The 17,842-nt window shown below is 34.9% G+C and overlaps 1 protein-coding gene across 4 annotated transcripts in view; it reads right to left on the reverse strand.

The window, feature by feature from the left end:
* Positions 1-17,842, reverse strand: part of map3k7 (mitogen-activated protein kinase kinase kinase 7) — a 147,882-nt gene that overhangs the window by 78,854 nt on the left and 51,186 nt on the right. For 3 of the 4 annotated variants that reach the window (XM_051925451.1, XM_051925450.1, XM_051925452.1), the window contains exons 3-5: positions 13,952-14,017; positions 9,339-9,384; positions 809-947 (exon numbers count right to left, since the gene is read on the reverse strand). In XM_051925451.1, coding sequence (XP_051781411.1) covers positions 809-947; positions 9,339-9,384; positions 13,952-14,017 — 251 coding nt within the window. Of the gene's footprint in view, positions 1-808; positions 948-9,338; positions 9,385-13,881; positions 14,018-17,842 lie in introns of those variants that run through there. The other variant, XM_051925453.1, reaches the window with a different exon arrangement.

Consider the following 17,842-nt stretch of genomic DNA (forward strand, 5'->3'; position numbering starts at 1 on the left):
AACAAATGTCTGAAAATCCAAGGTAAGTTCTTATCAGTACCGAGCACAATACAGTATTAAGAACATATTAAAACATTGCATTTATTTATATTAATCTTCACTTGTCACATTCAAATCTGACTGAATTTAAAGTTTTGGGTTAAACGGATTCAAAATATACCTGCTAATTGAGGCAACTGGGTCACCTAATGAATTTCATTTATTAAACTGCTAATAAAATGATATAAGCAAATGAAAAAGGTATAACTGCTCAAGGTGTTAATGTTGTTAGACCTGAAATTTGTCATCTCCAATACAAAAAAGAAAAAAACAATGAACTTTAACTCATTGTTTATCTTCTGCATGGTATTTCTGAACTAATTTTCACAACATATGTTAAAACAATACCAATTGAACCTAAAAAGTATTCACTCATTGATTACCTATTCAAAATATACACATTGCTGCTATTGAATCTTTTTGTTGTTGCCTCATAAAACCTTCTCTGTCTAAACTCAAGCTGGTGACAAAGATGGCGTAACAAACAAGACATTCACACATTCCAACAAATAGGGAAGCGTAAGAAGAACAAGACTACATATACATTTAAAAATAAAAAATAAAATCAAAAATCACACATGAAAACCATAGCAAGTAAATCTACCAATAGCTTTGACATCATATCAATATTACTATGAGTATCAACAGTACTTGTAAGGATGGCTTCGTTGTACAAAATAAAAAAAAGGACAAAAATCTCTATTTTAAATGCTTATATAAAATACTTAGCATGGTTAGAAAATCTCTAAGACAACCCAGGTTATCATACTTTGGTGGTTTGAGGTCCCTGTGAATTAAAGCCTTTGGTTTCATTCCATGTAGGTAGGCCACTCCCTGCGAGCATTGCAAGCACCAGCTCATGGCATGCGCCGCTGTATAATGTGGCAGAGGCTCAGCACCATGCAATACTAGGAGAGAATGAAAGAAAAAAAAGGGATTAGAAATTAAAAGGCCGTAATATGTGATTTAGTATTTTCAATTTACCAGGCGGAAAGTTACTATACTAAAAGATTGCCTGACAAATGGAAAGGACCAAAGACATTTGAGAAAGATTCTCCTCCGGCAGCAGGGCATTAATTATACTATCCATCAAATATTCAAGATTTCCTGTATTGTAACATTCCTGATAAGGTTTCATACAGCACACACCACAATATGCCTCTGAAGTAATAATCTCAAGCCAAAATGTGTGAAGTGATATGGCATGTTACAGGCTGCTGTGGAGGAACAACAGATGGACACAGGCCCTTTGATGTAGTTCTGGAAAGAAACTGCACTCCACATCAAGCAGCAGCTGAGCTGCTGGGCCAGTCAACAGCAAGCTAGAAGCCACACGTGAGTCCGGTAGTGAGGTCTATGACCCACATACAAACACTAATTGGTTAGAAGATGCCACCACAGCACCACAAAAAGAGTATATTTTATATATATATATATATATATATATATATATATATATATATTCCAGATGAGAAAAGTAGAATAAGCAAGAAATAAGCAATAAGGCTAAGTGATACAACATATTTGATATCCAACTTGAGGTTGGAAATGCTTGTTAATATTCTGCAATTAACAACTGGTTAAACTGATGACTTCTACTGTCAAAAAAGTGTCTAAAATAACAAATTTAAAACTCCTTGGAGTAGATTACCGATTTGGACAATGCAGCAATAAGAAATTTCAAGGGTTTATAATGTGGAAATCCTACAAATGCTTGAATGAGTCCTTGTCCAAAACCTTAAAAGACATCATTAAAGAAGACATGGGACCTACATATCATTTAGCTGGTAAACATTCTCAGGGAGATTACTTCAGCAAATCTGACAAACTTTGGGAGAAAAAGAAATTTTTTATTCTAGCTAGAGTCAAAGGAAAGATTATTTTTGAGAACAAATCTATATTTTTCTGGAGTTTTCTATTACAAAATTTCAAAAGTCTGAATGAATGCTATTATGCCATGACTACATGCTGAAAGAATCCAGTTTGGCCTCGGCCAAGGGTTGTGGCTGAAAGAAACACCTAAAGATACAAGATGCCAGAAGAGTAATTTATACTGTATATGCCACATATTTTACATATCCTTAATTTCTTTTGTTTTTATTACCTACCTGAGATTAATTTAGATTATCCTCCTTCCTGTGATTGTTAACCCCTTTCTTGGGTACTAAAATTCTCTTTTTAGTTACATTCATATATAAAGTGAAAACTTCTAATATTGTTGCCATTTTTGTCTGTATAAAATTACTATTTTTCCCTTGGACCAATTTTATTAAAATCTGACACATTTATAGTTCATGAAAATGTGTCAGGAAAGTTCAATTTTCATTGAATATTTCAAATAGTGTGCACTGTACACATTTTTTAAATATCAAAACCACCTACTAAAATACACTGGCAATTTTTACACTCTTCAGTATTAAAACTGAGAAACATGCTGAGTGACTTTGATTATTGTTTAGTTTATTGTTTCAAATGAACACATAGAGAGGTATACTTATATGTACTTCCCAGCAGCTCATTTCTCTTGCTCTTTTGAAATTGTAGCAGTTAACTTACATGATGTTTTTGACAATAAAGGTAAAAATTGAAAGCAACTTAACTTATATGGAAATAAAGGACAGAACAAACTCCGTTGTCATGGATGGTAACATTATGCATGCAGTGAATATAATGACCTGATGCTGCATTATCCGCAGATCACAGGGATTTAAATGTTTCTCTGACATTATATTTCATTGTCAAAATGCCACAATAGCCTACTATCCATCCTAGGTTGTTACAGGCAACAATTGTACCTTGCAACCTCAATAAATATTCGTCATACCCATTGGCCAACTCTTTCAAAATTTTGGTTAAGAAATTTGAACTCCAATTACACCTAGACCACCTTCACAACCAAAAACTAATAACAGTTGGATGCTGCTATGTATGAATGGTATTTCAGGCTCTTCAAGCATATTTAGGCTGCATTTTTAACTACACAATACTGCAAAGTGCTGTTAAAAAACATATTTTATATATCCCATACACACATTTACATTCTATCATCACTGTTTTTGAATAGGACTTCCTGTTGAAAAAATATTTAGTAAACAAAATGTGATAACTAACTCTTTGATGAAGTCACTAAAAAACAAAAAAAAGTTCCAACTTCAAGTTAGCTAAGTTTCTGAACATACCTGAACGTTAGGAATTGTGTTCTGTTCTGCACTACAAAGTTATGTCATTACTATTATTGACATTTTTTTTGTTGTCACCTTTGACATCTAAACCCATCATTTTACATATTTTATATTGCTCTATCACTCACTGTTTAACATGATTATATTTAGTAATAAAACTTTATAACTCATGTAATTTCTTTCCTTTTCCTTTCTCCCTTTCTTTGTACTTTCCTCTCTCTCCCTTTTAAAAACAGGAAAAGATATACAGTAAATCAATATTTTAATGTCAATGTCATTTTAGCTAAATTCCAAGTCATAAGCTATTATTCAGTCCTATTGTTATTTCTTTTTTCTATTACTTATCTTTATTTTGTTATTTTTATCCCCATCTGTCTTTCTAAGTGTATCTATGTTAACTATTATTTATTGTAATTTGACTAATTAGTAAGCACTGTTGAGAGAACATGCTTGTTTTGGGCATGCCATGCTTCATGGAATTGGGACTTTGAAGTGTTTGATCTTAGCCTCCTTTGCTGAGGAAAGATGGAAGCGTAGAAAGGGAAAAGGAGAGAGAAGTTAGTCATTTTATTCTATACTCATGCTGTCATTCTGGGAGTGCTGCATATAATGGGAGGCGCAGGGAAATTTTGGAACTAGGTGTTGGGGAGAAGAAAAGACCCCGGGTGGTGCCACTTTGCATACTGCCCAAAAATCTGCCCGGAAATCGGTGGCAGCTACTCGACAATTGTTTGGAAGATGCGTCATTTCACGCAATGGTAATATTCTATGGCATACGACACGGGTGGGCAGATTCAGTCCTAGAGGGCTGCAGTGGTTGCAGGTTTTTGTTCCAACCCAGTTGCTTAATTAAAAACCAATCCTTGTCCATTATTTAATTTCATGGCTTGCTAGTGCTTTAACTCTGCCATGTCAAGTCATTCTCATATCCTAGATTTTTTTTCCTTTCTAAGGACATCAACCAAATAATTTGAAGTCTAAAACAGCTATTCCCAGTGTTTCACTTTTTTTCTCTCCACTTTCCTTCCAGTTATTTAATTAAACCCAATAGTGCATGTTAAATACACACAGGTGTAAATGGAAAAAAAGCTAAATGGAGAAATGCTGGTTTCTTTTGTCATTTGCATTTTATTGCTAATAAGGAGCAATTAAAAACCAAGAATACAGCTGTTTAAGACTAAAATAAGCAATAAGGGTTCAAAATCTTAATGAGCGAGACAACTAAAGTGAAGCAGAAGTGTTTCTTGAGCAATATGTGCATCTTATTAAGCAATTGGGTTGGAACAAAAACCTGCAGCCACTGCGGCCCTCCAGGACTGAATCTGCCCACCCCTGGCCTACGAGATCCACAGATCTCACTGTTTGTGATTTTTTTCTGTGGGGACATCTTAAAAGCCAAGTGTACCACACATGTCCTGTGGACATGAAATGGACAACACCTTCATGATGTTTTCTTCAAAACATAAAATGAAGATTGAATGAATATTGATTACCATCATTAATTGCATATCCTGTACAATACATTTCATCATTAAATGTATTTTGTAATGTGTTTATTCGTGCATTGAATGTCAATTGAAAATTTCTTATTTCCCTGCTTCACCCTGTATTACAGGTGGCAGGGTTTAGCAGTGGGAAACTCATAATCCATTTACTTTTGTTTCAAAATCCAGTTATTCAGTTGCATTTCACTCTACAAACTTAAAAGCAAGCCAAGCATGCCATGTGAGCATGTCATTGACTTCTTAATTAGCCAGAAACATTTTTTTCCTAAAAAAAAAAATACCATAAAGGCCTATTGTGTTTGCACACTGCTTCATTTTCCAAACCACAGCTCCAGAAGCGAATCACTTATTCTTGAAAAACTATAAGACTACTTGAAAATTATGTGCTACTACACATGTGATGTGCTTCAGTGATCACATTTAAAGGATGCCTCACCTGCGTGCAACACTTTTGTGGTGGAAGATTAGTGTGTCTGATTGTTTGGGCACTGCTATTCATTTATCAGTACATAGGTACAGTAGAAATCTAACTTATAATACATATATGTATTTAACAGCGATGATAAATAGATTTTACAGATATATATGCATGTACTCTTTATGTTTATGTGTACTTTGTCTATATCCTAATAAAAATGAATACTGTACTGTATAATATTTTGCTAACCGTTTCATTGTGTCCAGTCTTGTTCACTTGTGTCTCCTGTGTTCGTTTCATGTTTCATAGCTTTTATGTTTTCATAAAGGCAAGTGCATCATGGCCCTTAAAGCTTAAAAAGAGGCGAGATGAACTGCGTGACAGGTCGGCAAAGGAAAAAAAGCAGTGTGAAGACTTGAGAGGACATCGATCCCCCTGGAAGACAAGGATGAGCGGCATTTCTCAAGGTTAACAGCTGATCAGGGTCCTTTCTTAAAGATACAATAAACGGCCCTTCAAGAATCATTAAATAGCTGTTTATGTTGGTGTGTCAGTCCATTTCGTCTTCAAGAGGGAATCACTGTCCTCATGAGTTTTCACACCACACGGTTCCCCTTCAGAAACTCACATCTGCCACAGGTTGAAATGGTACACAAACATAAGTTATCAAACAATATGAAAGTGGCAAAGCAGTGAATGTTATCATACACATCTTGATTAGTCTCACTCTGTGATTACAATTTTCAAAAACAAGGAGGTTTTGTTAGCATGTGTTCTGATAGACCTGATCACAAGTAAATTTACATCTTTCCCCCCACCCCAAACAGCTGGTAATTATGCATGGTATTTTATGCAAATTGTGTTACACTTGTACCTATTGGCGCATCTTATTTTACCTTTCTGTCGTTGTATTGCTCCATGTTAACCTTTGACTCATAATGTTTTGAATGAGATTCTCTAATTATGGACAGCAGACTCTTAGCATGAATAGCACAGTATACAGAATTTCATGCATAATGAACAGTCCTGTAGTTAGATCGGTCCCACATCATACCTCATGCAAACCATTCCAGGTTTGCTTGGTACCGCACCAAGACCACCCATTCTAAAGGTCCAGTTGTTTTGGTCCACACTAGATATACCTTGGTAAGATATCAAAGTCGCCGTGAAAAGGAGAGTCATAGCCCACTGTCTGAGTGTTACACGTTAGAGTATTAGGGTACAGAGAAAAGAAAAAATAAATAAATAAAATAGGGACAAAGTGGGGGGGAAAAAAGGTTGTAATGTCCACTTTAATCTCATAGTTTATTTTGTCATTAAAGTAGAACTTTGTAAACTTAATCTTAAAATCAATGTTAAATTTACTAGAGTTTTTCAGATTCCATTGTAACTAAAGTACCACGTTAAATGTTTCATATTGTAGGTGTTTAATTATTAACAGTATACATTATTTAAATGAAGTTCAAAATGTATCTGAATAATGAAATATACATAATTTAATGAATTTCATCTTAAAAATTACATCAATAGCTCCAAGAAGATAGCTCTTGGAAATCTAAATCGACTTAGAAGCCAGGTGTCAATAAAGATGCACTCTTTTCTAATGAATTGAATTCCTTTATTTTTATTGTATGGTACAATGAGATTCAATATGCAAATCCTCCTTAAACTTATTTTCCTATAAAAAAATAATAATATGATTAAAAAACAATGTAAAATATACAATATGAAAGCATAAGTACAATATACATACACATATAGTGGAAATGGTTCATAAAGTGGCTCAGGTTGTGCAAAATTATAACTGTAATGCAAGTTTGTAGTGAGGTCATTTTAAGTACAAACAGTTCTACCAGGAGCACTTGATGGACTGACTGAGTGTGTTTTTAGCTCTTCAGATGAAGCGGTTTCTGAACCTCAAGTTTTGTGCAGAAAAGGCTCTGAAGTGTTTGCCGAAAGGAGGCAGTTCAAATAGACTGTGAGCATGACTGTGCCATTGTGTGCTATAAATGTTCTCCAGGGTAGAAGCTGTATCCCTATAATCCTCTGTGCTCTCGACACAACCCACCATAGAGCTTTCCGATCAGCTGGTTAAGAGCTGTGATTCCACACTCAGATACAATGGGTTAAAATACTCTGAGTGATGCACTAAGAGTAACAACGCTAAAGCAGCTATGGCATTTGGAATAATTTGGCCATTCCGTGGGTCATTATACTGTTACAGGTTGTTTACAATCAGATGCCTTAAATTTATAAACGATATGAGGTTAATTTCAGTGTATTTGATAAAGCCGTGTCAAGGATGTGAATCTAAAAAAAGAATGTGAAACCACACATGAACAGTAGCACTGCTTTGACGCTGGGTGCCACCAGTTTGCAAAACCGATGGAACCTTGCGTACGCACAGGGTAAGGCTGGCATGAGAATGTGCGAGACTTTACACCAAGTTTAGTTTTTTTACATCTCAAAGTGAGTGTGAAAACAGGTGTATACAACATTATACATGAAGTCCCAGGTCTTGTCACATGCATAAATTCTCAGATGATTCTGCACTAAATGGGTGTGCAGATAAGGGGGAATGGGACAAAGTATATGAGTCAGGTGAAAAACTTGGATTTTGATGGAGAAGTTCTCTTATGATGCTGAATTCTTTTACTATGGGTAGTGACATCCTTTACTTGTTCTACCACTTTGTGATAGGCAGTGCAATCATTTCTGTGCTATGATGTGCTAGGCTGGTAACATCATTTCCAGAGAGGCCCACCAAATCAACAAGTTACTTAAAAAGGCACGTTCAGTTATGCGATGCATTCTCCATCCAATAGGGTTAGTAATAGAGGGAATGAAAACAAAACTGAGGCCTTTGTGAACAGTAAAGCACCTCCTCTATTTCTGACACACACTCATTAAATACACTCAGCTAATGAATTATTAAAAAGAAGTGTGGTAAGAAATACTACTGGAGCTCCTTTATATCAATGGCAATACACCAGCTCTCTTGATATTTCACCAAGTGTGAAGGAAATTATTTAATGTATTTTTTTTCTATATATTTATATATATCAGTTTTGCACATATGTATATTCACATATATTGCTATTAAAGAATAAAGATTTCCTTTAGGCTCACCTAAAACATGATGTAACTTGAATCATGTGATAAGTTGTGTACTTTAAGTTTCTAACCTTCCCAGTAATTTTCCAACTACTTGTTAGCTATCTTTCTTATCTATGAGTATATAAGCCTAGGAATTCTCTTTGTCTAGCTAGAGTGGCAAAACAAGAATGTAGAGTTCATCTGTCGCTCTTCATTAGATCTATTAAATTAAATAAATTAAATTTAAAAAAACACACACACACACACACACACATATACACACACACTGAATCCTTTGCACAATGACTATAGAACAACTATTTAAAAGTAATCAATAACATCCAGTCAATAGGTTATCTTTATTAATAATAATTCTGGTGTAGGTTGTTGTTGTTTGTTTTTATATCTATTTGCTAAACTTCTGTAAAAAGCTAAATTTACCCCTTGGGACAAATAAAGCACTATCTGTCTGTCTATCTTAGGTTAGATCCCAGCAGCACTGAACATATAAAAAATATGGAGTACTTTAGAGAAGGTTGAAACATGGTTGGCAAGTAATCAACAGAAGCATTTAAGTGTCTTCTGCACTGGTACCTTATTTCAAGTGAGCCTTGAACCACTCATTTCTACATAGTTGGTGGTAATTACAGTTAACTGAGGCATACAATAAAGCATTAAGGAGGGAACTGGGGCAGGATTTCCTCTCCATTACTATTTAATTTCTGGTTCCATTCACAATCTCCTAACACATGTTTTCACTGATCAGTAGCTGAACTTCTAATTTGGAAACACTGTGTCCCCAACTGCTTTAAAGCTGTTAAGAGTTTTTTTAATGCATGGCTTCTTTGTGTTCAATATAAATGAAGGTGCTGTTGTGTTGAATTTTTAAAATAAAGAACATATTAAATATTAGAATGCACTGAAAAAGATGGAAGTTTTGCAAGCATATTAATATTATCAGCAAGTGACACCAACACTATGCTGTCTATTATTTATAAAGAAAATTGTTTAGTTTAATGGTCATATTTCTATGCCAAATAAACTAAGAAAGACACCAATGATGATAACAACATGATTATATGGTTAAATGTTACACACCATTGTATAATGACCCTCCTTCAGCATACTCCATAACAAGGCAAACCTAAGAAAAAAAAAAAAGAAATTAAAGAGATATCAGTAAGAGTTTAAAAGTTAAGTTGAAATGGGTGCATTACAAAAACAAAACACATACCAATTGCTTTGTTAATTTGTGTGTTATTGAAAAACACTTTTTGATTATTCATGTTCTGAAAAAACTTAAGCAAACTGGCTGTATAACATTGCATCATTTACATTTCCTGGCTTATCAAATCTGCTGTCAGAAAACAGAACAACCTATATACATAAAAATGTTGTCCATTTAGCTTATGTACTGTCCTTTTTGCCAGTTAAGCCGGTTTTAAAAAAAACACCTTAAAGGCTACTTGTAAAACCTTGCGAAAAACCTCATCAAATGTTCAGGGTATATAATGAATTCCTGTGATGGTGATAAATTTAACGATTAAGTTTTATAATGATTTGAAATGAGGTACATTTTACCACAATGCACTTGTCAGAAAACTAGACATGTAATAAAATCAACTTTCCCAACAACACACAGTTTATTTTCAGAGAAGCCTACAACCTTACTTTCACAGTCTTATCACCTTTTGGTATGTTTCTAATATATATAGGAGATTTTGATTATTACTACCAGCATTCATTTTCACATAAATCAGTATTGTCTAATGTCAATTCCTTCCAAAAAATGTCTAGGTCATAAGTAGCAATGAGAAAACTTAGAGTTCACTTCAGCATGAGTGCAGCGAAATCATGGAAATGTCTGCAATATTTCCTGAACTCTGCAAAATGAATTAAAGTCGATGGGAAAGGAGGTAAATAACTAGTTTTGAGTGGATTAAAATGATGCAATGGTCTTTTAAGTGTCTATGGGGGCTAGGGAAAAGTTTGCCAACTATGTTGGACTGATTGTTGTGACCAAATATGTGATATGAGCTATGAGCTAACCACTGCCCCATCATGCCTCAAACAACAAAAGATGCAGAGGGAAAAATACCATAAACAAAATACATCAAACTGCCACAAATTAGAAATAAGTAAGTAAAATATAGATCAATGCACTTACAGAGTTCCACTCTTAGTGCACACATTGGCTATGCCACAAAGCAGCAGCGTAGGATTAGAGACATTCCATTGTTTGAAGTTGCGGCTCCGACAGAGCTGGCACATCTTTTTTGTTTAATATGTGTTTGTGCAGATATTTCTCACTTTCTAAAAGAAACACATTGTCAACAGTAATATATCTTTTGTTTTTATTATTTCTCAGCATGTCCTGCATTTTCTGATGGGGGTGGGGAGCTCCTTTAAGCCTTGTTTGGTATGGTGCTACAGCACATGACTAATTACATATGAACTTAGTCATGAAGAGACAAGCACCAGCACACACAAATCAGTATTATATATCCAGTGGCAGTACAGTTATCCATTGAAGTACTTCTAATCTATTAATGTCCAATTGTACTTATGTCCGTGGTCCACCCAAATACACCACATGTATTCCAAACAAAACCAATTGAGCTGGAAGCTGAATATACTGTAGGTACAGTATAAATCTAACTTATAATACATATATGTATTTAACAGCGATGATAAATAGATGTTACATATATATATGCATGTACTCTTTACGTTTATGTGTTAATGTGTACTTTGTCTATGTCCTGATAAAAATGAACACTGTACTGTATAATATTTTGCTAACAGTTTCATTGTGTCCAGTCTTGTTCACTTGTGTCTCCTGTGTTCGTTTCATATTTCATAGCTTTTATATTTTCATAAAGGCAAGTGCATCATGGCCCTTAAAGCTTAAAAAGAGGTGAGATGAACTGCGTGATAGGTCGGCAAAGGAAAGAAGGCAGTGTGAAGACTTGAGAGGACATCGATCCCCCTGGAAGACAAGGATGAGCGGCATTTCTCAAGGTTAACAGCTGATCAGGGTCCTTTCTTAAAGATACAATACACGGTCCTTCAAGAATCGTTAAATAGCTGTTTATGTTGGTGTGTCCGTCCATTTTGTCTTCAAGAGGGAATCACTGTCCTCATGAGTTTTCACACCCCTTCCCCTTCAGAAACTCACACCTGCCACAGGTTGAAATGGTACACAAACATAAGTTATCAAACAATATGAAAGTGGCAAAGCAGTGAATGTTATCATACACATCTTGACTAGTCTCACTCTGCGATAACAATTTTGAAAAACAAGGAGGTTTAGTTAAATGAGTATTACTATTGCATCTTATGCTGTAAAGCATATTTGACCTCTCCCCTATCATTACTGAGACACACCCATATTGACTTGTGTCTCCAGTGACGGAACATAACCCGTAAATACATGGATACCTGTACTCATATTTCTCATTATGGTCGGCTAATGTACACATCAAATTAAAATACATGCTGTGTGTAAGGCTGGAGTACTGAGCAGGTTGCAACATCACACATGCCCAAGGCAAAGTGGCAACAATATAACAGTACGCATACATGAAAGTTCCGCCATGTTTCAAATGGTTGTGATGTCACACTGGCTTCACAAAGCATCATGGGGCTCTGGGAAAACAATGTTCACCTAAGACATCTGCACAGCGAATTTCAAGGTAAATATTTTTGCAAACAAAGTTAGCGGTGAACACAGCATAGTTGTTGTGAGAAACGTTTTGGTAAATTTTGCTGATCAACACTAGTTATGACTATCAATTTCCAATGAAAACATGGTTAACCGAGTTAGTTAACCATCAAATAGAAAACGATAAAATTAAAAAAAACATTAAAAGATGGGAGACTCTCGGATATTATAAACAATACAATTTCTCTGGCCAGTGTGGTCAAAGGAATAGGATTGAAAAACTAATACAGTACTAATCAAGTTGCAAGATTAGACCAGCAGAACAGATTCTTAATGATATGAATATCAAGACTCTGAGAGCGGTCCTGACAATGCTAGGTCAGTTTCAAAATGATAAAGAAGCTCAAAGTAGAGAATATAAAAATCAATAGAAGAAACAAAATAAAGGAATACATGGAATAGGCAGAAACCAAACCTTTTCATTTATGCAGTCAGCAGGTACAATAAAGAAAAAAGCTTTCCACAACAGTGAAATTGAACTGTGTTTAGCTTTTTGGTTACTTGCATACTATTGTTAATAAAGGGCGGTATGGTAGCACATGTAGATTAGGTCAACCTGCAATTCCAAAAGGCTATGTGTAGATCAGAGTTAGGGTACTTAATTACTCTAAGAATTAAACTTTTTATAAAATTACTAATTATTTATCTTTACTCATTAATTCCTAGAAAAAGTGATCTCACTACTAATTACTTTTAGGTTCCTCTCTAAACCCAAGGAAATGTGTACAATTTGGAAAGTAGAAGGATGACTTTCTAATGTCTTTTCAGAAAAATGAGGAAATAACCAAGAAAAGCAAACCTAAATTCAGCAGCTAAACAAGTAAACTACCTGACATTCATTAGTACTGTGCCATTTAATAAATATGAAATAGCAAATAAGAGTGTCATAAAAAGAATTCTTAATAAAAAATAATCTTAATAATTAAAAATAAAATGGATTTAACCACCCAAACGCTTCTATATATGGAGGCGGTAAAAAGTAAAATTATTTCTAGTGTTGTGGCCAGCAGATGAGAGCACTTAATGATTGGGTAACGTCATCTTACCTACAATGTTTATTATATACCACAATCAATATGTTCGTATCTCTGAATTTCTCCGACCTCTAATAACTTTACACTATTAAAAAGGCATGTGGCAATCAAAAAGAAACTATTTACATTTTGTAATCTTACACTCACTAACAACTAGGGTAAAGATCAAGTTACATTATCTGTACACAGGTTTCTCTATTTTCTTTGGAACATTAAACAGACGTAATAGAAAAAATCCCAAATACTGTATATATTGCTATATGATGCTGCAATTCAAAGCATGACACTTGCACCATTTTCATTTGATTGTTTCTGCAAATCTAATGGATGTTGTGATTGACTGGCACACAATGCTGTCATAATAGGCTCTGGCTCCCAGCCACTACGAAAAGGATTAAGCGGGTTTCAAATGTTACGCTGTTTTACCTCCCTGTAGTATTAAGACACTGTAAACTATTGATTGTTAAACTATATGAGAAGAACTCTATGGATGCTGCTTTTCAATACCGCCGCTTCTTTTTGTTAATTGAAACTAAATAAACATAGTGTTTCCAAATTTCTACCTTTGTACTCTCTATCCAGAAGTATAAAATAGTTTGTTTTATAGGAATTTACTAAATGTTGGAGAGAGTGCTTATTTATTTATTTAGTTTAATTTTTACTTCACCTATCAAATAACAATGGTGAATATTAGTTTATTAGCGAATAGTATGTGTAAATTATTTCTTTACAATGGAAAAATGTACACATTCATAATGCTAAATACTTTGTTTCTTGTATATTAATATGTTCAACAAAAACTACTTTTTGAACCTCCTCTCTTTGTGTTTGTCCACTGCATAAATAATGGGTCATAATAATGTAACAACAAAGGTAAACTCACAAGCTTACAAAAAAACTCATCTGTTGAAGATTTTGGAAAAGGACTCCTGAATACCACATGAAGTACATACCGGACTACTGCAAGATCCGTAGAGCTTCACAATATTTGGATGACTAACACGAGACAACTGTCGAAGCTATGGGGGGAAAAAAAGAAAAGTAATAAGTGCATTGAAGTTATATATGAAAACATTAAATAATATTCACAGCTGTAATGAGAAGTGCTTTCCACAGACTGAAAGAAAAAAAAAGTTCCAATAAACATGTTTGTAGGAAGACAAAAAAAAAAAAAAAAAAAAACATTTCAGTTAATACTGAGGGAATATTGTTGAGGAGTTAGTTGTAACAGTTCAATTGAACAGTTTTGCAAACTTATTTCTACACAGATGAAAAAAGTCTTAAAATGATCTAGTAAAACAGCCTTTTCTTAGAATAGACTTGTATTTTTTATTTACTAATACAGTGGAACCTCAGTTCACGACCATAATTCGTTCCAAAATTCTGGTCGTAAACCGATTTGGTCATGAACTGAAGCAATTTCCCCCATAGGATTGTATGTAAATACAATTAAACCGTTCCAGACAATACGAACTGTATGTAAATATATATATATATTTTTTTTAAGTTTTTAAGCACAAATATAGTTAATCAAATCATAGAATGCACAGCGTAATAGTAAACTAAATGTAAAAACATTGAATAACACTGAGAAATCCTTGAACAACAGAGAAAACTGACACTGCAATAGTTTGCGCTATAGCGCTACCAACCGCTGGCTAAAAACACTTTTTTTTTAAAAATGAGTTTTAAGCACAGGAAAAAAAATGAACATTTGAAAAAATCCGTAATTTAATAAACCACCAAGAAAAGTAACATTGCAACAATGCACGCTATGAACCGATCGCTGTAAACAGAAGTGAAAACAAAATCACGGGTCCAGTCCTCTCTCTCGCTCGCGCTGCCTGTGTGTGTGCGTCTGTCTCTCTCTTGCGCTGCCTGTGTATGTGCACGGCTCTCTCTCTCACACTGCCTGTGTGTGTGTGCATCTGTGTCTCTCTCGTGCTGTCTGTGTGTGTGTGCGGCTCTCTCTCTGTAGCTACCCGATCTGCGTGCCTACCCGATTTGCGTGCAAAGACTACCACAGCCACGTACGCATGTGCACGTACACGCAGAACATTACTATTACGACCCTGCCCGATCTGCGTTTTTCTACTTTGCGACTTGAGTCCCCATCCGATTTGTCTCGCACACACGCTCTCTGCTTAATTAAAACTCATTTCACGATGCTGCCCGGTTTGTTCTGCGCATGTCTAATGTTTTATGACACATGTCACTCGTCAGGTTTGAATTGTATTTGCGAGTCATTTTTGTATTGACGTTTATCTCCGTCTGTAAGTGGACTTCTTACTGGAAAAGATGACAACTTTTGAATTTTATAATGTCTTGGAAGAATATTTGTCGCCTGAAAATTTTAACTCCATTCGAATGAAGAGGGAGCGAAATGAAAAGGGACGTATGTCTGTGAACTTTATAATGGATACGTATAAGCTTTTTAAAGTACATCGTATTGATGAAAAAGGCAATAAGGATTTTCTTTTTTAGTTGCAATATGACATTTGTAATCTCTTGCTTTAAATGTGAAAGTTGCAGCATTTTCCGTATTTGGGTTAATGGATGCATTTCATTTATTTCGTAACACCCTATTAGCATTTGGTGGTGTGTTTCTTTTAACATTAGTTCGCATTTTTCATCTTAAAAGAGTGAACGGTATGCTAATAATTAAGCAAAACAATATAATCGAGGTGTCGAATTAGGAATAGAATTAGGAGAGCACGACTGACACTCGACCGGTGTAAAGTGTGCCCTCCAAAGCCATCAGTATTTTTTATTATGTTGATATCAGATTACATCAATACAATACAATTTTTCCATAATAAAGTTAACAAAGATATAATGATGAAGGCTAAATTACATACAAGAGTAGTAACAGCTAAGTTATTACAAGAAAGCGAGATGCAGATAATAGCATTACAAATTGTTAATGAAGCAGATCAGAATCTTACGTTTTAATTATTTTAGTGTGTTTTCAGTTTTTAAAAGCTATTTCTAGCACATTAATGTCCATACAGAAAGATGTAACAGAGGGTCTAACGTTCCGAACTTTACACTTATGAATATGAAATTTATGAAGCAAGGAAACCACAGTTACTCCATTTTCTAAAATTTAGTCTTCAAAATTGTATACAGAAGAAGCATAAGAATTAAACAGTGAGATATTGGTTTGTCATTCAAGACAGTAACAGAAATAAATCTTTATAAAACATTTTGGAATAGGAGCAGAAGTAAAAGGAATGTGAGAGGGGATTTGTCTTCATTTGTACATAAACTACATTCTGGCGATATATTAATGTCATACTTATGAATTAATTTGTTAGTTGGGTACTATTTATTCATAATTTTGAAATGGATTTCTTTAACCTTGTTTGATAGAAAAAATTCTATGGCAGAAAATAGGCAATTTCAAAATTTATATCCAAAGCCATCACAGAAGTGTGGCACAATGAGAGGCTGGGCATCTGCTGTTGTCATTAGCTTATCATTTAAGCTGTTGGTTTAGGAGGAGTACACACACACACTTAACTGAATATAATGGAGAAGACTTGCTCCTTAGAAGTAACTTCTTTCTTATTGCTGCAGTGAGAAGTACAATGCCCCTTTATTGTATTTTTTTCTTGACCCTACAGGATGCCCGGTTGTAACCAGCCTTCCATATGGCTGAACAGATGCCAGTGTATCCGAATTCTGAGACAGAACTGAATGTCCTTTTCTTCTGCTGTTAAGATTTCCAATTAAAAATGATGTGCAGTTCATGTTATATTTGCTATTTCTACAGGTAAGACTACTGAGGCTTTCAGTTTAGAGAAGTAAATTGTGCACAATTTATTACTTGATCTGCAATATTTTGCTGCCTTGAATACTGTACTGTATGTCTGCTCACTCTGTCCAGTAACTAACACAGCTTTTTAATTTTAGACAGGAGAGCCTCAGAGTGTGAATCCTCACAAACACAGAGACTGAGGTGCATCAGTCCCAGCAGTCACTAAACAGGGATATTGTTCTGTTTTGCAAAAAAACATTTATTTTCTTAAGTTACTGTGCTTTGTTGTTGGATTTTGAAAGAGTTGAGACTTAATTTTAACTTAAAACAAAACTAAGGTAGGAGAGAAAAACGAAGATGTTTTCATGTAAGTAATGACACCTGAGCACATCACATTAGAAGTTCAGATATACAGAGATTATAACTCAATATCTACTGCATGCATAATGTAAAAGAAAAAAAAAGATGCTACATATAATGACAGTTAAGTTGGGGTTCTTTCAACATCCAACAAAAAAAACACAGTAATTTAAAAAAAATACTAGCCATGCTACGCCGCATAATCATGCCGCTTCTTTAATGATTTTTAAGCACAGGGAAAAAATGAACATTTGCAAAATTCGTAATTTAATAAACCACCAAGAAAAGTAACATTGCAACAATGCACGCTACGAACCAACATACAATCTTGTGCTCATGTGCCCGCCCCCAACTCCTGTGTGTACATACCGACAGCGTCAAAAGATGTCACGTGTGTATCTGAGAGGCATGAGAACCTCGTAATGCCCATGATCCAAAGGACCGCTAAAGAGCAGGGATATGAAGAGACGTTGGGCTGGATGTAAACTCGAGGAGAGGCATGAGGACGTTCTCGGAAGTAAATGGTGATAGTAGCTGGAAGCATTTGGGACATTGCCACAATTTCTGCCTCGCTACCATAGACTCCGGACGTATTCATGTAGTCAGCATATTGTTGAGCAGACTGTATAACAATGCTTCTGTGACTAACAACAACGGACACCACGTCGCCGAAGTTATCCCAATGTTGGCAAACAAAGCCAACAGCCATGTTGTGAAGTTTGAG

Source organism: Erpetoichthys calabaricus, chromosome 3 (assembly GCF_900747795.2).
Source record: "Erpetoichthys calabaricus chromosome 3, fErpCal1.3, whole genome shotgun sequence".
NCBI classification, from domain to species: domain Eukaryota; kingdom Metazoa; phylum Chordata; class Cladistia; order Polypteriformes; family Polypteridae; genus Erpetoichthys; species Erpetoichthys calabaricus.